Source organism: Sus scrofa, chromosome 2 (genome assembly GCF_000003025.6).
Source record: "Sus scrofa isolate TJ Tabasco breed Duroc chromosome 2, Sscrofa11.1, whole genome shotgun sequence".
NCBI classification, from domain to species: Eukaryota; Metazoa; Chordata; class Mammalia; order Artiodactyla; family Suidae; genus Sus; species Sus scrofa.
In genome coordinates, this window is record NC_010444.4 from 7,444,323 (window position 1) to 7,466,691 (window position 22,369).

At 55.6% G+C, this 22,369-nt stretch overlaps 1 protein-coding gene across 1 annotated transcript in view; it reads left to right on the forward strand.

The window, feature by feature from the left end:
• Positions 10,449-22,369, forward strand: part of NRXN2 (neurexin 2) — a 99,410-nt gene continuing 87,489 nt past the window's right edge. The window contains 2 exon segments of the mRNA XM_021082873.1: positions 10,449-11,016; positions 11,019-11,129. Of these exon segments, the coding sequence (XP_020938532.1) occupies positions 10,740-11,016; positions 11,019-11,129 (388 nt within the window). The 5' untranslated portion in view covers positions 10,449-10,739.

A 22,369-nucleotide genomic window follows, 5' to 3' on the forward strand; every position in this document is an offset into this window, starting at 1 on the left:
AGACGGGGAGGCCCCGGGGCTCTGATCCCCACCCTCCAGCTCCTGGTGCCCCTAGAACCAGGTACGGGGTGGGGGGTGCTGCGGCGGAAACGGGCGGGGGGCGGGGGGCGGGAGCAGTTCGGGGGAGGGGAGCGTTTGGAGGGGCGGGGGAGGCAGGAAGGATGGATTGGGGGGGCGGGGGCGCTGCCGCGCTGAGAGGACTGGCTGGATGACAGCGAGGCGGCTAAGCAGCTGGGGGGGGTTGGGGGTCGAAGCCTCCCTCTGGAAGGGTCACTGGCCCTGAGCCTGGGTGAATGGAGGGGGTGGGGTGGGAGGGAGGGTCGCTGAGGGGAAGGAATGGGGCGAGAAGGAGGGGCACCCAGAGGGCTTGTGAGGGAGGCTCCGAAGAGGGGGGTCCCCAGCCTAGGCTAGCCCCAACCGCTGAAAGCAAGCAGTGCTCTGTCAGAGGGGCTGGGGAGCTCTTGTGCTCTGAAGGTCTGCAGGGAGAAACCAGCGAGAAACTGGTTTCGTGAGAGAAGAGGGCTGGAAAGGGGAAAGGAGAGAAGTGGAAGGGAGCAGGGGCCAGGCCAAGGGCTCCATCCTGGGGGGGCCCCGCTCGGAGGACCCGGCTTTACTGGGGGATGGGAGCCAAGGGGAGAGGAGGTTATTGGGAGGGAGCAGAGGGGAAGGTGCCAAGGTGTTCAAGGCAGAGATGGGTCTGTGCAGTGGAGAGCCGGCAAAGATGGGGGGCCTGAGGGAGAGGAGCGGAAGCTTGCGGGGGAAGGTTGGGGGTGATGAGAGAGGGAGACTGGGAAATCGGTAGGAGGGGGCTGTGCTGGGGTGGGAATGCGCTGGGGGCGGCGACAGGGTTATGGTCAGAGAATGCTGCAGGGAGAGGAAGCTGCAGGGCCCCGGGCTGCTCCCCCACCCCTAAAGAGGAGGGGACCATTCCTCCTGTCCTAGCCTCCTCCCCAGCTGAGGGGACCATCTGCCCCGGGGTTCTTTGGGCTGGGGTGTGAGCCCTTGACGCCTTGAGGGGCCCTTGGAGGCAAAATCGGCCTGGAGGGGCTGTTGTCTTCTTTACCCTCGACCCTCACCTGAGTCCTAGGCGAAGGCGTTCCGTCCCTCATTAAGCCAGCAGGGGCTGGGACAGGGCTGGGGTTTGGTGCCTGGAGGTGGAGGGGGAAGCTGCTCAGACCTGGAGGGATGGACTCAACCTCAGGGTGTGGGTCTTGGGTCCCCGGTCCTCTTGAGTGCCTTGGGGCTGCCTTCCACAGACTCAGGGTTTTTTATGTGTGGGGGGGTGGGGTCGGATGGGCGAGGACCTCCCGTTCACTCCTGCCCCTCCCTCTTGACCACCTTCCCAGGGTCTGGGTGTTCCTTTGAGGGGAGGGGAGACTTCAGGGCTTTGCCGTCTGTCTCCTGCCAGAGAAGTAGAAAGAGAGGAGGAAGACAGAGGAGGGAGGTCGGCTGATCTGTTAACTGTAAGGCCTTCTGCTCTGCGGGCGCTTTGACCACTGGGGTCCCTAACTCCTGCCTCCAGGGATGTCTCCAGGGAGGTTGGCATCCGAGCCTGGGCTGGATCTTTCTAGGGGCCAGGGAGAAGAGTCTGGCTGGGGAGGAGGTGTTCATTCCTTCTAGAGGAGGTGTTCTCAGCCCCAGCCTGTCCTCAGATCCACAGGGGTGGGCGGGACTGACCGCCAGGCGGAGGCTGGCAGTCGCAGGCTGGCTGGGGAGTTCTCTCCTGGAGCTGGGGCCTCTCCTGGCTGCTGAATCCACACTCGGGGGTCCTGAGAGGAGGGGGCTGCGTTCTGGAGGGGCCGTGGGGGACCCTCATTCCCCTCCAGGCTCTCAGTCTCCATCCAGGTCCGGCTTCTCCCTCCCACCTGCCCTTGTCAGTGACACAGACAACCTGACACTGATACATATGCTCGGTGGCACCCACCCAGACACACACCTACACAGGCACACACACCTGCGTACACAATACACCTCCCGGCAGCACACCGCCTACACTCCCCGCCCAGAGAGACAGCCACCTCGCTGCCTGCCTCAGAGACCTCCGCCAGGCGCCCTGCTCTCCCGCACACGACACACTCATGGCCCCTACGACACTGCAGGGTCGGCCCTCACCCTCAGAAGCACACAGCCCCCCATCCACCCATTCACCCCCTCGGAGTCACACAGGGACACCTGTTCTCTTCCCTTCCTGGGACACACCCTCTCCTCCCAGATAGCAGCCCCCATCATTAAGCACCACGTTCTCCTCTTGGTCCCAAGTGCTTTGTCCCAGCCTTCGTGCGCATGATCACAGTCCCTCTTGGTCTGGCCCAGCGCTCAGCCACGCCTGGCCTTCCCCATAACCTTCCCATTTCAGGTGCCTTCCTCCCCCAGCCCTAATCCTCACCCATGGACCCCGGCCCAGCCTGGAGCCAGAGCCACGCTGCCCATTCATGCCCAGTCTTCATGGGGACACCCCGATGGACAGTGCGAGCACACGCCACCCGCCCTGCTGCTCCCTCTGCCGGGTGGCCCCCCGCCTGGCCCCATCCACACGGTCCACACCGGCAGGGCTCCCGCTCTCAGAGACTCATTCAACAAATAATTTGGCACGTGCCTGGCACCTGGCTGATCCTTACAAACCATCTCTGCCGTCTAACACGGTGGGGTGCGGTGAGGGTGAGGCTGCCTGGGCTCAGCTCTGCCCCTCTCTGAGCCTCAGTTTCACCCTCTGTAAAAAGGGGTTCCTCATACCTACTGATGGTGTTCTTTTGAGGACTAGGTGAGATGATTACAATGACAATGATAATAGTAACAGCTGTATTTACAGGCATATGTTGTTTTATTGCACTTTACAGATGTATTTTTTTTTTTTTTTACAAATCGAAGGTTTGTAGCAATCTTTTGTTGTCAGATGATGGTTAGCGTTTTTTTTTAGCAATAAAGTATTTTAAAATAAGGTATGTACATTGCTTTTTTAGACATAATGCTATTCCCCCCCTTAAGAGACTACAGTACAGTGTGCTGGGAAACAAAAATTCGGGTGGCTTGCTTTATTGCAATATTAGCTTTATTGTGGCGGTCTGGAATCGAACCCGCAGTCTCTCCAAGGTACTCCTGTACACTGTATCTACTGTGAGTCTGGCCCTGTGCTAAGCACTCTGTGCACTTCACTTTCTCCCCCCCCCCCCCCGCCATGCCTATAGCAGGGGGAAGGTCCCCAAGCCAGGGATGGAACCCTCACCACAGCAGCCACCAAAGCCACAGCAGTGACAGTGTCAGATCCCTAATCCACGGAGCCACCAGGGAACTCCCCCTGTGAATTTTACTTTGTCTGATTATTTGTCAACCATGTAGAAAGCCCCCAGTAAATGGCAGCTATTTCTATCATCGTCATGACCTTACACACACACATGCACACATACACACATACACACACAAGCGCATGCGCATATACACCTGTCGTGGATACCTTTAGGAACCTCATGCTTACTCACAAGGCTGCCCCTGGAAACCATCTGTTCTCTCCACGTCGCTGGGGTGTGCCCACCTGGGGCATCATCCGTCAGCTGTGCACAGCAATGGCTGGGCCTAGGGGTGAGCACCCCTTCCGCCGCCTACCCCCAAGCTCCTAGGCACCTGTGCTCCAGCCCCCACTCCACCGAGTCATTCTTTTGCACCTCGGTCCCCAACCCACCCATCTTCTCAGCCCCACACACCTGGCAACAGCCTCATCATGCACACGCTGAGCTGCCACTCTTGTGCCCAGCCCCCTTCATGCTTCTCTCCATGTCCACAGACACCTGCTCAGGGGCACCCCGCCACACACACCTACCCACTCCCAGCTGTGCTACTATAGGACCTCCACTAGTCTCCAGACCCTTTTGTTCCTCTCCCACCTTCCGGAGTCGGAGGAAGCCCCTCGCACGGTAGAGGAAGGCCTGGGACAGGGGGCAAGATCTGAGTCCCGGCTCTGCCACTTACAAGTGTGTGACCTTGGGGATTCTGCACCCAGTCAACTCCCTGGGGCCCTACCCACAGGTGGACACTGCAGCCTTGAGCCCATGGTGATGGGAGCTAGAGGGGGTGCATCCGGGTGACTCAGCTGCTCTCAGGACCTCAACCCCCTCTTCCTCCATGGAATCCTGTCCCACAGAAATTGACACTCAGAGGCCCCTTCTCTTCTCTGAGTGTCCATTTCCCCATCTGCAAAGGGGCAGCTATGAGGCCTGCCTTGCTTATTTCTTTCACCAGGCCCTCCTGAGACTCAAAGGAAACGTGAGACACACGGTGTTTTGCAAACTGTAAAATGCTAAGATGAGGAGTTTATTTATTTATTTATTTTTGCTTTTTAGGGCCATGGTATATGGAAGTTCCCAGGCGAGGGGTCTAATCAGAGCTGCAGCTGCCCACCTATGCCCAGGCCACAGCAATACTGGATCTGAGCCACATCTGCGACCTACACCGCAGCTTGCAGCAATGCCAGATCCTCAACCCACTGAGCAAGGCCAGGGATCAAACCCACATCCTTATGGATACTGGTTGGGTTCATTACCACTAAGCCACAGCTGGAACTCCTAAGATGAGGAGTTTAAAAAGTGATTACTGGGGTTCCCTGGTGGCCTAGTGGTAAGAACTTGGCGTTGTCACTGCTGTGGCTGGGGTCACTGCTGCGGCTCAGGTTTGATCCCTGGCCCGGGAACTTTTGCATGCTGTGGATGCAGCCAAAAAAAGCGATTAATGCTATAACACATACTTTGCACTTTAGCCTCTGCTTGACACTGTTTTAAGTGCTTTACATATATTAACTCTTAATTTTGACAACACTGCTATTATCTCTGTTTTACACATAAGGAAATGGAGGCCCAGAGAAGCTAAGCAGCTTGTCCAAGGCCACACAGCTAGAAAGGGGTAGTGCTGGCATCAACCCATGCCCCTGAGTCAGCGCCTCTAAGCACTGCACTGTCTGGGTTTGTTCTTGCCCTCTGCTGAGGTGTGGCTGGATGTGGACCTGCCTGAGGTCGTCCCTTGTCACTTCTAGGTCATGAGGGCTGGATGGAGGGAGCAGGAAGGGGAGGTAAGACCTATTCACAGGAGGAGAGAGGACCCTTCCCAAATACCTTTGGCAACTGAAAGGGCCCTCGGAGCTCAAACAGTTTGATGTCCCCTCTCCTATGATTCAAGAGCCCCCTCTGAGCCTCTCTGAGCAGTAGTCATCCAGCCTCAGCTCACACACCTCCACAGACGGGGAACTCACCCCCTCCCCCGGAGGCAGCCTACTCCACTGTTGGATGCTTTGGGTTGCCAGCAAGTTTCTCTCTAGCTCGAGCCAAAATTTCCCTCCCTGTAGCACGTACTTCTCCCACCTGTCCACGGGCTGCCTTCTGGGGCCACCAGAATGTGTGTAAACCCAGCTCTTCCTCCCTGGTGCCTGGGGGAGGCCCCTGCTGTCACACTCCCAGCTGGCGTGAGAGGGAGCTGGCATCAGGAGAGAGAGCCAGAGGGAGGCTGGCGTTCCCATGGCTCTGTGTGTGTGTGTGTGTGTGTGTGTGTGTGTGTGTGTGTCTGTCTGTGTGTGTGTTGGAGATGTGGCCAGAGAAGGGGCTGAGTGCCCACTGAGAGAAGAGCCACCCTGACCAGGCACTCTGCCAGGGTGGGTAGAGACGATTTCACCCTGGATTCACATCTGTTCACTCAGTCTGGGCTGGTCAGGCTAGAAGGCTCAGGAGTGGAATTGTGGGTACAGTGGGGAGCATCTGGAATGGAAGGCCAGCGACTTTCTCTTCTCCATGGCCCCGGGTCAGTTGCTGCTCCTCTCTGGGACTCAGTTTCCTTCTCAGAAAAAACGAGAGGGGAGTTCCCGTTGTGGCGCCGTGGAAATGAATCCAGCTAGGAACCATGAGTTTGCAGCTTCAATCCCTGGCCTGATCCGTGGGTTAAGGATCCGGTGTTGCCATGAGCTGTGGTGTAGGTCGCAGATGCGGCTCAGATCCCGCGTTGCTGTGGTTGTGGCATAGGCCAGCAGCTGTAGCTCCTATTTGACCCCTAGCCTGGGAACCTCCATATGCTGCAAATGTGGCTCTAAAAAGACAAAAAAAAAAAAAGGAAAAGAAAAAACGAGAGGGATAAACTCCATGAGCTGTGAGGTCTCTATTTGTTCATCTCCAGGGCAAACTCGGAGTCTGGGCTGTCTGAAGGGGGCAGGCATCCCTGTGAAGTTCAGGTCAGAGACGGGTGAGCTCTGAGCCTGACACCGCCCTGTGGCCTCTCGACGTTGCAGGGTAGAAGAAAGGCCGTGACTGCTGGAGCCAGCTGGCCCTTTACCTGCGTTTGGGCAAATGAATCCATCATTCAAAGCTCAGGTGCCCTGTTTGTAAGCCTAGGGTGACAATACTACCTCCTAGAACTGGAAGATTAGATAAGACAAGACTTATCTAATGGCGGTGATCCAGGCTGGTCCCTGTGGCACAGAGGGGAGCCTAAAGCTTGCAGCCCAGATGCATGGGCGCTGGCCTGGCTGTGGGGCGATGAAGAGGAGGCTTGCACTTATGAGGACCCAGACAGGATCTGTGGGTAGGATGCTGTGGGGGAAGAGAGTGAGTTGAGGTCCTGGAGCAGCTGAGTCACACAGACCCCTACCCCTTCTAGCGCCCACCACTGGCTCAAGATTACAGAGTCCCCCTGTGGGTAGAGGCGCTAGGGAGCCGGCTGGGTGCAGAATCCCAGATGGCAGGGGAGAGGTCAGCTCCCTAGAGGAACAGTGGCCCTGGGCCAGCAGTGGCTGGCAGGGTGCACTGCACTGACGTCAGTCAGCAGGCAGGATGTCCCAAGGCTGCTCTGGCAAATGTCCCTGCGCTGGCAGTGGCCACTGGAGAAGAGTCGGCCTGGGGGGGCGGGGCTTGGACACTGTGGGTGCAGCAGGGCATCCACTGCATCGCATGAGCCTGGGGGAGGGAACTCTGCCTTGCCCAACTCCAGGGGACACCACTTACTTGATGTAGTTGTGTGAGGCAATGGCCTTGGCCCAGGGGGAGGAGATCTGAGGCCAGAGATTTGGGTACCAGGAGCTGAGGAAGGATGGAGGGATTGTCCTAGGTTAGCAGGACCCCCCCCCCCCCCCGTGTCCTGGGAGGAGGGGTGGGCTGGAGGCTGTTCAGCAGGAACTTGGTCCTGGGGTGGGGGAGGCTGAAGGAAGGGAACAGAGCGATGAAAAGCAGCAGCTTTCCTGGGAATTGTGGGGTGCGGGCAGTGGGGGGGGAGGACCCAGGTGTCCGCTTAGCTCAGGCTCCTCTTGGGGATCTCTCTGCCTCACAAGCCTCAGGCTGTCCCCAAGGGTCTCTGGGTCCCTGGAGAGAGGACAGAGGGAGGGCCGGAGCTTCATCCTGGCCGGCCCTGCAGCCCCCGTGCCCCTGGTACTGAGCCAGGCTGGCCAGCACTGCAGAGCTGTGGGCTGTGGGGAGAATGAGTAACGAGCCTTGAGGGGCGGCAGGCCCAGCCTTGGCCCCGTGTCGCTCAGGGGCACGTGCCTGTGCCTAGCGCTCCTCCGTTGCCACACTCTCCCCCACCTCTGGGCACCTAGAGACTAGCCAAGCCATCCCCTCCGGGGCTCTTATCCACTCTGCCACGGCCACTCCCACCCCCAGCCAGGGGACACTCCTTCCGGCTCTTAGGGCCCAGGTGTCTGGAGCCTCTGGAGGCCTCCTCCTCCTCCTTCACTCTCTGTCCTCTGCCAGCTTCCTGAGTGAGGGAGGCTTTCCCTCTAGGCTTTGCGAGCAAGATCCCCTCTCAAGAGGGTGGCGGACATGAGTACGACCATGGGACTGGGCTGGGGGGCGGGCGGGGGAGCTCATCCCCCCCTTTCCTGAGCTGAGGGGAGAGTGGACAGCAGCACGGAATCCTCTTCCCTCTGCCAGCAGAAATCGATAGCTAATTAATTCCCTCCCCAAAATAGTGTCCGGGGTCGGGGAGGGGGCCGGGAGAGAGAGGCAAGGCCAGCTGGAGACGCAGACCCTGGGGGCTGGGGGAGGGCGGGAGGATGTCACTCTCCGGCCACTGGGGCTGTGTCTCTCCTGGCTGTCTCTGGCTGTCCCTTCTGAACAAGAGGGGGCATTTGGTCTTTCCCTCCCCCAAGCCTGAGGGTCCCTCTCCCTTGCCCTGGGCTGGGGCGAGGGTGAATGTGTGTGGGGGTAAGGGCGTCAATCAGGCTGGAAGCAGGTGCTGCATTTAATTTGATTGGCTAATTAGCCCGCGCATGTTAATTATCTCTATTACCCAATGAGGAGAGGCAGTGGCAAAGCTATATATAAACCGCGACAGAGCTGGGAGGGAGAGGGGGCTGCCTGCCTGGATGGCCTCCCTCCCTGCCTGGGATGGAGCAGCCCTCTGACCGGTGCCTCTTGGAGCCTACAGGACTGGGTGGGGGCGGGGGACAGCAGTCAGAAGAAATTGGATGGAAGGGCTTGAGAGCTCGATTTTGAGGCTCTCTTGGAGATGGCTCCCCAGACTTTACGGCCAGCCTCCTAAGGGCTTCTCTGCCCCATCTTTATCCCTCCAACCATCCCTGCCCTCCCAAGACTCTCTGCTCACCCCTCACTCTGGCTTCTTAGGGGACCCCCAGCTTTCTCTCTTTCCTTTCATCCCATAACTTCCTGCCATGTAGGGGGGAACCACAGACATCCAAGCTTCTCTCTCCCCAAGTCACCCCTCTTCTCTTCTTGTGGGTCACACTTCTCTGAGCCGCACCTGTGGCTGCCCTGCCCTCTGTTTCCTTCGTGGAGATGCTGGAGTCAGACATACGTGGATCAAAGTCCCAGTTCCCCATTGGCAGGGCTATGTGACCTCGGCCAAGTCCCTAGACTTCCCTATGTGGGCTTCCCCTGTCGTGAATGGGAATAATAGGACATCTCAGAGTGATTAGTAAAATGACATTAGTAAAAATACTCAGCATCCAGGGCCTTGACAAATGCTGTTTCAACTTGGAACTTAATTTTCTCTATCTTCTCTTTCCTTTTCTCCCCATCAGGCCACCTTTCTCCTCTATTACTCGTCTGTCTCTGTCACTTTTCATGTGAGATTTCTTTTCTTCCTCTTCCCCTCCCCTTTCCCATCTTTTCCTAAACTCTGGTCCTTCCCTGCTCCTCTCTCAGGGTTCTCCCCACCTCTTTCCCTTCCTCCCTCCCCAAAATAAAATCAATGCAATATTCAGGAGGGTTGTTGGATATAAATAATTACGACTTGGAGTTTAACGAGATGCAAATTCCCCTCCCTGGCGTGGGGTATAAATTGCTCTCTGACAGCCCGTTACAAGGGTAATCATTTCAGAAAGGCAATTTTATGCAAATGAGCCTGCCTGCCTCCTGGTGGCTCCCCCAGCCCTGGATGGGGAGGAGGGTGGAAATGAGGGGTGACGAGAACCCAGGTATGGACCCAGGTCCCAGGCTGAAGACCCGGGAGCTGGCGGTTGAAGGTAACAGACATTTAGGTTCAGGAAGGATGTGGGCTGGTGAGTCAGGGGTTGAAGTCCAGGGACGGGGTGAATGTTTGGTTTGGGGGGAATTGGCGACACGGAGTCAGATGCCTGTGTCTTTGCATGGACAGAGAGAGCTTGGGACCTGGATGCCTGGGTCCTAACTGGCTTTTTTCCCTTGCCCCCTTCCCGGTCAGGTTATCCAGTGATACACTGACAAATTGGCATTTAATTAATCCCAATGAATTACGTAGCAACTTCATTATCCAGCGTCAGGAACTGATGAGAGAGCCCTGGCTGGTGGTGGGAGCCATACACAAAGGTGGGGTGGCTCAGAGGGGACAGGGCTGCGGTGATGGAATCTCTAGGCCTCACCTACAGGAGCTGGCCCTGGTCCTGATGGAAGGCAAGGGTGAGGGCGTGTGGGTACCTACTGGACTTGAGGTGTTATCTCCCTACCTGTTCACATCTCTAATCAATTATGGCCCTAGTAAGTGTCATCTCCTACCCGCCAAGTGTTGAGCCCCGAGTACCCACGTCGTGGGGTGTCTCTTTCTTTGAGACCCTCTGAGGTTGGCCAGGATCCTCTAGTCCTAAAGGGAAACAACTGAGCCCTTGCTGGTGTGCGGGGCGCCGGGGGTGGGGGGCCGGGGGAGCCGGACACCAACGCCTTCCCTCCTCGGAGTCTCTCATTAACCTTTTCCTCTCCGTTTCCCCGCAGGCCTCCCTCCCCCATCTTCCGTCGGAGCCCGCACCGGGGGAGGGGCGCCTCCGCCGCAGCCCCGGGGAAGCCGGCACCCGGCCTCTGCGCGCCTTGCTGGCGGCCGAGCCCATGGCACTGTGAGCCGGCGAGGGAGCCCCGCTCGGCGCGGGGGCGCCCGGCCCCCTCCCCGCCCCATGCACCCGCGGCTCTGAAGCCTGAGCGGGGCCGGGGGCCGGGCGGGGCCGGGGCCGCCAGAGGCATGGCGCCGGGAGCCCGTGGCGGCCGCCGTCGCTGCCGCTGCTGCTGTTGCTGACGCTGGCGGCGGGCGCGGGCGGCCTGGAGTTCGGAGGCGGTCCGGGGCAGTGGGCCCGCTACGCGCGCTGGGCCGGCGCTGCGAGCAGCGGCGAGCTCAGCTTCAGTCTGCGCACCAACGCCACGCGCGCGCTGCTGCTCTACCTGGACGACGGCGGCGACTGCGACTTCCTGGAGCTACTGCTGGTGGACGGGCGCCTGCGGCTGCGCTTCACGCTCTCGTGCGCCGAGCCCGCCACGCTGCAACTGGACACTCCAGTGGCCGACGACCGCTGGCACATGGTGCTGTTGACCCGCGACGCACGCCGCACGGCCCTGGCGGTGGACGGAGAGGCCCGTGCCGCCGAGGTGCGCTCCAAGCGGCGGGAGATGCAGGTGGCTAGCGACCTGTTCGTGGGAGGCATCCCACCCGACGTGCGACTCTCGGCGCTCACGCTCAGCACAGTCAAGTACGAGCCGCCCTTCCGCGGCCTCCTGGCCAACCTGAAGCTGGGCGAGCGACCCCCCGCGCTGCTGGGCAGCCAGGGCTTGCGCGGCGCCGCCGCCGACCCGCTGTGCGCCCCGCGCGCAACCCCTGTGCCAACGGTGGCCTCTGCACCGTGCTGGCCCCCGGCGAGGTGGGCTGCGACTGCAGCCACACGGGCTTCGGCGGCAAGTTCTGCAGCGAAGGTGAGTCAGGGGGAGCGGCCGCAGGGCGCCTGGGCGCGGGAATGAGGGGCGGGAGAGTTTTCCCGGGATCTAGGTCTGTGGGGGCTCCTGCGGCTCGCGGTTCCGGCACGAGGGCGAGTGAGAGTGTGTACCAGCAGGCGAGGGTTGTGAGGGCGTGTGAAGATGCCCGTCCCAAAGAGAAGGCTTGCACGGTCAGCCACGAACAGCAGGAGCCGAGGGGTGCTGCAGGTTGGCGTGGGCGTGGCTAGCGTGGGCGCGGCCGTGGGAGGCCAGCCAGTGCACCTCCCTCGTCCCCCAGTGGGGATCCTGTGGGGACTTGTGTAGTCGGGTCCTGCTGGCGAGATGAGGACGGTCCAGCGCTTGAGGGCGTGTGGGTCCGGTGGGTGACCAACGCAGGTGAGGGCCGGTGGATGTGCTCTCTGTGGGCGGGGCCATCGAGAGGCGATGGGTGGGGCCTTGTAAGGGGGGACGTTGGCGGCGTAAGGTCGCGGGCTTGCGAGGGCCCTGAAGACCGCGTGGGGCTTATACAGCTCAGCTGTGCGTAGAGACGCGAGCGTGAGCACGGGGGGCGGGGCCTGCGAGGGTCGTGGGTGGGGCCGGAGTGGGCGGGGCCTGGGCGGGCGGGGCCGCAGCTGGGAGGAGCCGCGGGTGGGCGGGAAGCACTGCCTAGAGGTCAGGACCTAGACCCCGGGCCCGGCCCGGCGTGAGGGCGGTGGGTTTGGGGAGAAGGGCGGGACGGCGCGTGCTGGGGCAGGTGCGGGCGAGTGCGGATGGCGCGGCTATGACTGCGCGCACCAGGAGGCGGGAATCGAGTGTTTCGTGACTGAAGGAAGCCCGAGGGAGAGGGTGGCCGAGGCCTCTCAGGCTCGTGACTAGAGTTGCCGGGGTTTGGTGGGGAGAAAAAAGATGGCCGGTCGTCTCTCCCGGGTGAGAGGCTGGAAGTGGAAGCTTCTGTTTAAACACTGGCACCCTTGCGAGCGTGGGATTTGGAAGGGAGACTAGGAGGCTGGAGAGGGGCGGTGAGGACGTTGGGATATAGAATTGAATATGGAATTGGGACCCGAAAGGGAGGCCAAGGGAGGGAGAGGTTCCGCCAGCTCCCTGGCAGCGATGGGCCAAGTGAGGGGACAAGGTCGAGGGGGGCACCAGGCCTGGGGTGGGGCGTGGGGTTAGTGAGATGGAGGGAAGGAGGGTGTTGAGGTACCTGTTGTACTTGGGTCTGGCTGCGGAGTCGGGGAGAGGGTCCCCACCGTTCCTCTCCTTCCTCCCCGGTCAGTCCTCGGCTGGCGGCCTTTGTCAGGTGTGCAGACAGACGAGTTTTCCTCTCCCCCAGCACCCCTGGAAGCTGTGGGCCACTTAACAGTTGTGGGGGTGTCTGCGCTCCAAGAGGTAGGGTCTTTGGGGAGTGTGTGCCCGTGTGGTGTGTGCCCTCAGACTAGCGGGGGCCCTGGGACCACTTGGGGATGGTGTCTTCCCGGCTGGGATCCTGTGGACAATCGTGGGAGGAGCCACGTCTGCAGGTGTGGCCCTGGGCTTGGGAAGAGTCTGCCGTTTGCCCAGTATTTTGATTATGTATCTGCAGTTGTGTAGAGGAATACAGAAGGCAGGTTTGGGGATTGCTCGGGAGCGGGGGGGTTATTTGTACAAGGATGTGGGATGTATTTTCAGGAACTGTGTGTATTAAGTTAATCTGACACCTTCTCGCCTTTTCTCCAAGGAGTGCAGGTGCTCCCTAAACTGTGAAATTGTGTGTCTGTGTGTGTTTGCTTGCATGCAGAGGTGCGTGAGTCTGGCAGTGTGTATATTATGTGCCAATGGTCTGTTTGAAACGTAGTGTTTGCAAATAGAAGTCCAGTGCCTAGCAGAGTGAGTAGTACACAAGTGTGAGGGCGTGGGCTCATGTGTGGTATCCACATGCGTGTGTTTTCACGTGAGACCTCAGTAAGACACCTGGACTTTTTGAGGCCTCTTTCATGATTTTTAACTTGATTCTCTGGTCCCTATGACCCCTCCCCTCCAACCAAACCTTCCTAAGAAGAGAGGATGTACCATCCATCTAGCTGGATGGAAGGGAAATTTGAGCTACATAGAAGCTGCAGTAACAGGTCCTTGGTTTCACTGTTGCAGAGTTGGGCCAGGGTGTGTGAAAAATGCAGCCAGAGGTCCCCTGGTCCACCAGAAACCTTGTATCCATTCTCTGAAAGGATTCATTGGCCGGAGGCTCCTAGTGAGCCAAACAAGAATGTGTGCTTTTGAGTGCAGGTTGTGTGGCTCTGTGTCAGAGATGTGTTTGAGTACCTGTGTGTGACAGGGGTGGTTGTGTCATATGTTTATGTGCTGAATGTGTGGCAGATGAATGTTTATTTCAGCTGTGTTGGAGCTGTGAGAGGCAGCTGCATATCTGAACCATTGTGTGTGTGTGTGAGAGAGAGAGAGAGAGAGAGAGGAAGGGTTTGTTGAGAGAGTTGTGCTTTGTGATAAAACAGTAGGGATATACATCTCTGAATTCCCTGTACCTAATGTAGTATCTGACACTTAGTAGGTGTTTGCTAAAGATCTATGGGATGAATGAAGAGATATTAACAAGCCTTTGATAGACTGAAGGCTTGAGGTAAGGCTGTATGTATATATGAAAATATATATGTGTTTATTTTCAGATACACATTGTGGGTAGGCGTGAAGGTTGGCAACACTGATAAACACTGATTACACGTGGAGATGACAGGCACAATGACAGCTCTACTGATTCGCCTCCCACCCATAACCTCATTCTCTCCCCGTATATTTGTTCTTTATTTCCTGGATGAGCACAGGATATCACAAAGTGCTCATTACACTTCTTTGAGTATCTTCTCACCCAGCCAAGGAGGAAAGGAATGAGCTCCCACCCTTGAGTATTGGGGTTGGGGTAGGATGCCTTTAAGGGGACCAGGTCTGGCTCCTGATCAGGGCCAGATGCCTCAAGCCTCCCTGGAAATTACATTTGCTTCATTGTTATCTGCTTTTCCTGAGAGAGAGGACATTTAAAAAAGTCATTAAATCATAGTACCCCTTCCAAATAGTAGTAGTTATTTTTATATCGATTTATTGTAAAAATAGATGACACAAGGCTACTAGGAGTTCCCTGGTGGCTCAGGGGATTAAGGATCTGGTGTTTTCTCTGCTGTGGCTCTAGTTACTGCTGTGGTGCGGGTTTGTTTCCTGGCCCAAGAACTTCTGTATGACACAGGTGCAGACCAAAAAAAAAAAAAAAAAAAAAAAGCTTTCCTTGCTGTGAGTTAAAGAAAACTTTTGTTTTTAATTTAAAAATTTTTTGGGGGGTGCTTTTTAGAACTGCACCTCCAGCACATGGAGGTTCCCAACCTAGGGGTCAAATTGGATCTGTAGCCACCTGCCTACACCACAGCCACAGCAGCCCCAGATCCACGCTGGGTCTGCAACCCACACCATAGTTCACGGCAACGCTGGATCCTTAACCCACTGAGTGAGGCCAGAGATTGAACCTGTTTCCTTTTCGATACTAGTCAGATTTGTTTCCACTGAGCTACGACAGGAACTCCACTAATTTTTTAATTTTTCGATGAAATGCAGGCTCTTTGCCTTTATTTATTTTTGGCCATGCTTGGGGCATGCAGACATTCCTGGGCCAGGGATCAAATCAAGCCCGCAGGGCAACACCGAATCCTTAATGCTAGGCCACCAGGGAAAGTTTTAGATGGCTTTGATGTAATATTTGCCATTGTGGTTATTTGGAAAAATAGTTTTCGCTTGGTATGCAACACATGTGGATCTGCCTTCCGGTATTTGGTGTGCATCTGGATTTGGGGATCGTTTCGAACCCCTCCTCTTCTGGGTCTGGGTTCACCCATTGACTGAGAACCTCCATGCTGGGAAATCTACTTCTTTCCTCTGGGAGTTGGGGAGGGTCTGGCCACAGGTGGTTGAAGACAGAGCTCGGTTTGAGTCACTGAGTGTGTGTGTGGACCACTGCTGATTGTCTGCCAAGGCTGCAATCAAGTGTCTGGGACTTTGCATTGCTTTACACATGAACTCCTCCTTGTGTCACTCATGCGTGGGGAAAAAAGGCTGAAAAGTCATCAAGGAAGAGGGGTGTGCAGGTGTGTGGGGGGTACCTTGAGATGAGTGGGGGTGCAGATGTATGCAGTGGAGTGTCAGGTTGCGTACCTTGCTTGGGAGAGAAATGAAACCAGTGGTAACGCACATGCTGGCAGGGGGTGCGTGGGTCTAGTGTGTGTTTTGTAAGTCTGTTGGGAGTTGAGTTCAACCGGTTGTGGTCAAGGCCTCCTTTGTGATAGGCCTTTTGTGGGGGGCTGAAGGCGACTCAGAAGTGAATAAGGTGCTGCTATGGGAGTTGAGTGCTTAATTGGGGAAGCAGATGAAGAGGCCATCCAGTGTGTGGTAAGAGCACAGATTCTGGGGACTTCCCTTTGGGGCTCAGTGGTAACGAACCCGACTATGATCCATGAGGATGCGGGTTTGATCCCTCACCTCGCTTAGCGGGTTAAGGATCTGCCCTTGCCGTGAGCTGTGGTGTAGGTCGCAGACACGGCTTGGATCTCGCGTTGCTGTAGCTGTGGTGTAGGCTGGCAGCCGTAGCTCTTATTAGACCCCTAGCCTGGGAACTTCCATATGCCACACGTGCAACCATAAAAAGCAAAAAAAAAAAAAAAGCAACACAGACTCTATACTCAGACTATCTGGGCAGTGACCTTGGACTTAAGCTCTCTCTGCTCTGTTTTCCTTATCTGTAAAATGGGGATGATAGTATCTACCTTACAGAGTTGTTATGGGAATTAAATTAGCTAATTCACATAAAGGGCTTCGAATAGTACCCAGCACAGAAACGTGCTCAGTAAATAATAGCAAAAGGGGTTCTGTGTGGCCAGTGGTTACGAATCCGCTAGGACATGAGGTCGGGGTTGGTCCTGGCTTGCTCGTGGGTTAGGATCCGGCGTGCTGTGAGCGTGGTGTGGTGCAGCGGGTCGGTCTGCGTTGCTGTGGTCTGGGTAGGCCGGTGGCTACAGCTCGATTCACCTAGCCTGGACTCCATATGCCAAGAACGGAAAGATAGCAACAACAACAAAAAGACAAAAAAAAAAAAAAAAAAAAAAAAAAGACAAAAAAAAAAAAAAAAATAGCAAAGAACAGCATGGTATTTGCAGCCAGATGCAAAGTGATACTGTGAGACAGTGTAGCCTTGTGATTAAAGCACAGACTCCTGGGGCTCAGATCTGGGTTTAAATCTGACTTCTCTACTCACTAGGCCTGTGAGTCAAGTGAGAACTTAGCCTTCAGGCTCATTTTTCCTTACCTGTCATATAGGGATAAGCATGCTTATCTGACATGTTTGTTGTGGGAATTTAATGCATGACTGGTACATAACGAGTGGTGTACCTGGCAGTTACTATTACAAGCAGGGGGCCCTCGGAGTTTTGAAGAAGGGGAGAGTTTACAGTTTGGGAGATTGGTAATAAAACGTGTGCTATTTAAGATTGGCCTTGAACGTCAATTAGTAGCTTGGTTTGGGGAGGTCATGCCAAGCAAAGGAACTAGTCAGAACAAAGGTGTAGGAGGGGGAAATTATGTCATGTACGGAGAAGGGCACCAAGGGGTATGGGGACACCTGGAACCTAAAGCAGGAGAAGAAGGTTGAGACCAGGTCTTGGCATTTCAACTTACATCGTCCAACTAACATTTGTTGGATGTTGCGTAGAGGGTGCTGGTAAATGCAGCCACGGAAGAATTTCGAGCAGGCCCGTGACTAATAAGAGCTGGATTTTGGAAGCTGGGAGTGAGGAATGGAATGGAATATGGAGGGCAGAATTACACGGTGGGGGAATCTGCTGGGAGATGTTCTGGAAAGTGCTGTCGAGGCCCTGAACCTTGGCTATCGTGGGAAGTCGTGAGGAAGGGTGGTGACAGCTGTGGCAACAGTGGTTGACAGCCACTGCTGAGACCGAAGCCATAGGACTGCCTTTTCCACATGGAGGAGCAGAGACGGTGAGGTTTGTTTGGAAGGATGGTGAGAGTGGTTGAAAGGGGAGGGGGAGGTTGGCAGGGGAGTAGGTTTGGGTCACAGATGGAGCCCCCTTCTTCTGATCCCAGACAGAGGGGTCCAGGCAGTTGGAAATGTGAGCCCAGAGCTTTGAGTTGAAGGAGGGGCTGCAGTGTGTAGAGAGAGAGTATTTGAAGTTTGGGATCAGATGCAGTGGCCAAGGAGAAGGTCAAAGAGGCTTCAGGGGGCTCATTCAGGAGGAGGAGGGAAAGGAGGGGCCGCAGACCCAGCAAAGGAGCAGTTAGAACGCAAAGAGCCTAGAATCACACGTCCAGGGGGGAGGGAGCAGGGCCTGACAGCTAGTGGGCGTTTGCTTGGTGCCTTGAAGGCAATGGCCACCCTGTGAGATGTAAGAGCTGGGATCTGAACCTGAGCTGACTGCAGGCCTGTCGCCCCCCACCTTCTCCATGCTGTTGCCAACAAGGAGAGGCGGTCAGTCAGCTGTGTCTGTGGGGGGCCTGCCTTTGGTTTAGTGCAGGTACTTAGGGACCCTGGTTCATCAGGAACCAGTAATCACCCCAGATTCCTTGCATCACGGCTTCACCTTTCAGCCAGAGTGTGATGGGGTTTTCCTGTGTTTGCCGGCCAGCTGTCCGGGCACAGAGAGAGGACAGTGGAAATCCAGCAGGAAAATCTCAGCCTTCCAGAGGGAACTCAACCCTGGAAAGTGGGGCAGTCTCCCATTAGGATACACAATTCACCAACATTTACCACATTTCAGATGGAAATCTTTCTAAAATATGTGGCACACCTCTCTGCCTCCCTAAGCATGTTTGGAGTGTGATTTAACCTTTTCTGGATGACTCAGGCTGGCCTGATTCCTCTCTGGTGTGGCACCAGACTGTCACACACTGGTTCCCTCATTGGGGTTTGCCCCTGCCTGAAGCGATGCCTGACTGCTGTCCTTTGGAGTTCTTGTGTTAGCTTTTTCTGGATTTGCCATCTCCACCCTTAGAAGGAGTTGTCAGGTAGCCGTGCCTATCCTCGCCCCTGTTTCTGTTGGTGAACTTGGAAATCAGCATTCCCAGCATGTTGGAATTGTGTGTCCCTAACAGGGAGTGGATTCTGGCTGGGATCTGAGAGGCTGTCCTGTGAGAAGATAACAGGTTTTAATGCATAGTTTTTAGGATGTCGGTTTGGGCTGCTCAGAACCTTTTCTTGGTTCTGGTCTTCATCACTGTCCTTTATAATGAATCTGCTGCAGTCCTGAGGTCATAGTAGCTAAGACAGTAGCGTTTATGCCCTCTGGGGAGCCAGTCAAGACCTGCGTGTATGAAAATTGAGTAAATGAGGTCACACGTGTGGAATCACTGTCAGCTCTAACATCTAATGTCTGGGCTCCTGAGAGTTTCTGCTGTTGGAAACAGCTCCAGGCAGAATGGGATGGACAGCTCAAGAGAGCTGTGTGGGGAGCGACTGCTTTAAGAGCCCAGAGACGAGGTAGATGCTCCCAGGGGAGACTCCAACGCAGGACAGTCGAGAGTGTGGGCTTTCGGCTTGAATCCCCATTTTGCTTCTCACTACCTGTGTGAACTTGGACCGTTTGCTGAATCGAGTTGTTCTTCAGTGTTCTGCTCTGTAAAATGGAGGTCATGTGCTGTCATTAGCATTTTTTTTCTTTTTAGGGCCACACCTGCAGCATATGGAAGTTCCCAGGCTAGGGGTCAAATTGGAGCTGCAGCTGCCGGTCTACACCACAGCCACCGCAACGCTGGATCCAAGCTGCATCTGTGACCTACACTGCAGCTCGTGGCAACTCTGGATCCTGAACCCACTGAGGGAGGCCGGGGATGGAACCTGAATCCTCACAGAGACTACATCAGGTACTTAACGCCCTGAGCCACAATGAGAACTCTTGTTGATAGGATTGAGTGGGTTAATACATGGAAACCCTTTCCAATATGCCAGGTACTATTGTAAGTGATCGATAAATGCGACTGTGATGATTAACCTTCGTGGTCAGCGAAGGCTTCAAGGAGGAGGTGGGACTTGGCCAGATCTCGAAGGATGACTGAGAGAGATTTGCGGAGGTGGCAAGGAAAGGCCAGGGCTTTCCCTCTAGGAGATCGGCCTGAGTGAGGAGTCGAGGGGATGTGAGTTGAGTGTATCTGACCAAGATGGTTCGGTGTGCGTGTGCCTGGTGGGAAATGAAATCAGAACTGCAGATGAAAGCCAGCATCTCGAAGTCTTGACTTGCTGGCCAAGAATGTAGCCCACTTTTATTTTTATTACTTTTTATTTTTTATTTTTATTTTTTGTCTTTTTGCCATTTCTTGGGCCACTGCTGCGGCATATGGAAGTTCCCAGGCTAGGGGTCGAATCGGAGCTGTAGCTGTCAGCCTAGGCCAGAGCCACAGCAACGCGGGATCTGAGCCGTGTCTGTGACCTACACCACAGCTCATAGCAATGCCGGATCCTTAACGCACTGAGCAAAGCCAGGGATCAAACCTGCAACTTCATGGTTCCTAGTGGGATTCGTTAACCACTGAGCCACGATGAGAACTCCTCTTTTTATTTTTTTGTCTTTTTTTTTAAGGGTTGCATCCAGAGCATATCGAAGTTCCCAGGCTAGGGGTTGAATCGGAGCTACAGCTGCTGCCTATGCCACAGCCACAGCAACTGGGATCCAAGCCACGTCTTTGACATATACCACAGCTCATGGCAACGCTGGATCCTTAACCCACTGAGTGATGCCAGGGATTGAACCCATATCCTCATGGATGCTAGTTGGGTTCATTACTCTGGAGCTACAACGGGAACTCCTATTTTTATTTTTTTATTTTTGCTACACCCATGGAAGTTCCTGGGCCAGGCATTGAATCCAAGCTGCAGCTGCGATTTTTAACTCTCTGTGCTGGGCTGGGGATGGAACCCTCACTGCCACAGAGACAATGCCAGATCCTTAGCCTGCTGCGCCACAGTGGGAACTCCCCCATTGGAACTTTTAAAGGCAGACAGGTTTGGGGTTCATATTTTGACTCTATCCCTCGCCAGCAGTGTGACCTTGGGTAAGTTTCTTCCACTTTCTGAGCCTCGATTTCCCCATCTCTTGAAGGGAATAATAGCACTATCTATTGACAGGATAGTAGTGAAACGATGCATGGAAAGAGCCAGGCACACTCAGTACTCAGTAAGTGAGAAACGTTCACTTTTTACTTTGTATTCATTCAACAAACACAGACATGCCTTTTTCTGAGCCAGGGACTGTGCCAGCAGCTGGATAGAGAGAGATGAATGAGACATTGTCCTTGCTCTTGGAGACCTCACAGTCCAGCCAGGAAGCAGACATGGAAACATAATCACAACAGAGATCCGATAAGTGAAATAATATCATGAGCTACTTACTGAGAATGGGCGCAAAGAAGGGGTGGCTAGTTCTGTCGGGGAAGTCAGTTCAGAACACAGACCACCACCCACTGACCTGGTCCTAAGGCAGGAGTCAACTTTCTCAGGCAGCTGAGGATGAGAGGAGTGAGGCTGGGGTGGGTGTTTCAAAGCTGAGGGAATGGGTATGTGCAGAGACGTGGCAGGTTAGGGAAGCCCGGAGAAACTGTCTGTGGCTGGAGCTGGATTGTTGCAGAAAAGGAGCTTGGAGGGAGGCCAGTCTGGTCAAATTTGAATGGACTTTCTTGAGAAGATTGGATTTGATCCTCCAGGTTCTTCAAGGGATACCTTGAAGCGTTCTAAGCAGGTTCCTGACGTGGTTGGACCGCCTTGGTGGGGCTCGCCCTGTGAATTGAAGGGTGAAAAGACCGGCTGTTGGGGGAGATCATTTAAGAAGATCATTAAATGGGTTTGATGAGGGTCTGGCCCTGGGGCTGTGCTGATGGAGATAAAGGGATGAAAAGTGTTTCCAGGAGTGGAGTCGAAGTTTTAGGGTTTTAAAAGGTAGACCTGGTAGGACCTGGCGATTGGGATGAAAAAAAAGAGCAAGGCTGATTTCTGGGTGCCTGATGTGATCAGGGATTCGGGCAGGAGAAGCAGGCTTCCTGGGCTGGGGGGAGGGTATTGGGGTCCATCTTGGACATGAGGACATCCAGCCCATGAGACAGGGCTTCCCTGAGGTCAGGTGGCAGAGATCACAGAGAGGTTTGTGTCTGAGCCACCAAAAAGGTCTGAGTGTGTGTGCGTGCCTGTGTGTGTGTGTACATGTGTATTGACCACAGCAGTACCTGGTCAGGTGTATCTGGTTCCTGTGCCGAGAGAGCCAGGCTGGGCATGGGAAGGGACCAGCCAGCAGGAGGCTAATGCAGGAAACGGGGTTGGGGGTGTGGGGGGCTCTGATGACCTAGGAGTGCAGTGGACAAAGGCAGAGGTGAGATTGTGCTTTTGGGCAAGTGTCCTTTTCTGTGTCGAGGAAGTGGGTAACACGCTGAGCCTGTGAAGGTTGCCGTGAAGCTGATGCTGACAATGCCCAGCATGTGGCCTCTGGAGCCAGGCACAGTGTGGGGCACATCGTGGGGGTTCAGGAAGTGTTGATTGAAAGCAGTGCCTTTGCCGAACCAGGGAAATGGGCACTTGGTTGCGGGGCTGGCCTTAGTGGCGGACGGGATGGCAGGAGCAGAGTGGTTGCTGAGCGCACGGGGTGGGGGGTGTAGGACCAGCCTCCAGGGAAGAGGCTGGGGCTGCAAATACAGGTTTGGGGGGTCCCTCAGCCACAAAAGTGAGCTCTCGTGGAGGAGGGCAGGAGTAGAAAGAGGAGTGTGGAGGGCACAGGGCTGAGCCTGGAGGGGCCCATGACAACAGGGAAGGGGCGCAGGTGAATCGGCAGACAGCGAAGGGCGTCGGAGGAGGAGAGGCAGGTGACCTCCCAGGTGCCTCTCTAGGAAGGCAGGAGAGAGGAGACTCCTGCAGGCAGCGAACCACACTCGGTTGTTTCACCTTCCTGACTGTAGCAGGACCCGCAGTTGTGGCAGGTGGGACTCTGATTCGAAACCCCCCGCCGCATTGGGTTATTTGGAACCCCTGTGCCTCCTTGTTTCTGCAGGGGCTGGAGAGGAGAGTGTGCTCACTGGCAGGGCCTGAGCATGCTGGGGCCAAAGCGATCCAGACATAGGGCTGCTCACAGGAGCCCAAGGGTTTCCCCCAGCTCCCCTCCCCCTCCGTAAATGGAATGTGATCCCGTTTCTTTAAGGAAATCATTGCATCCATGGCTTTGGGGGAT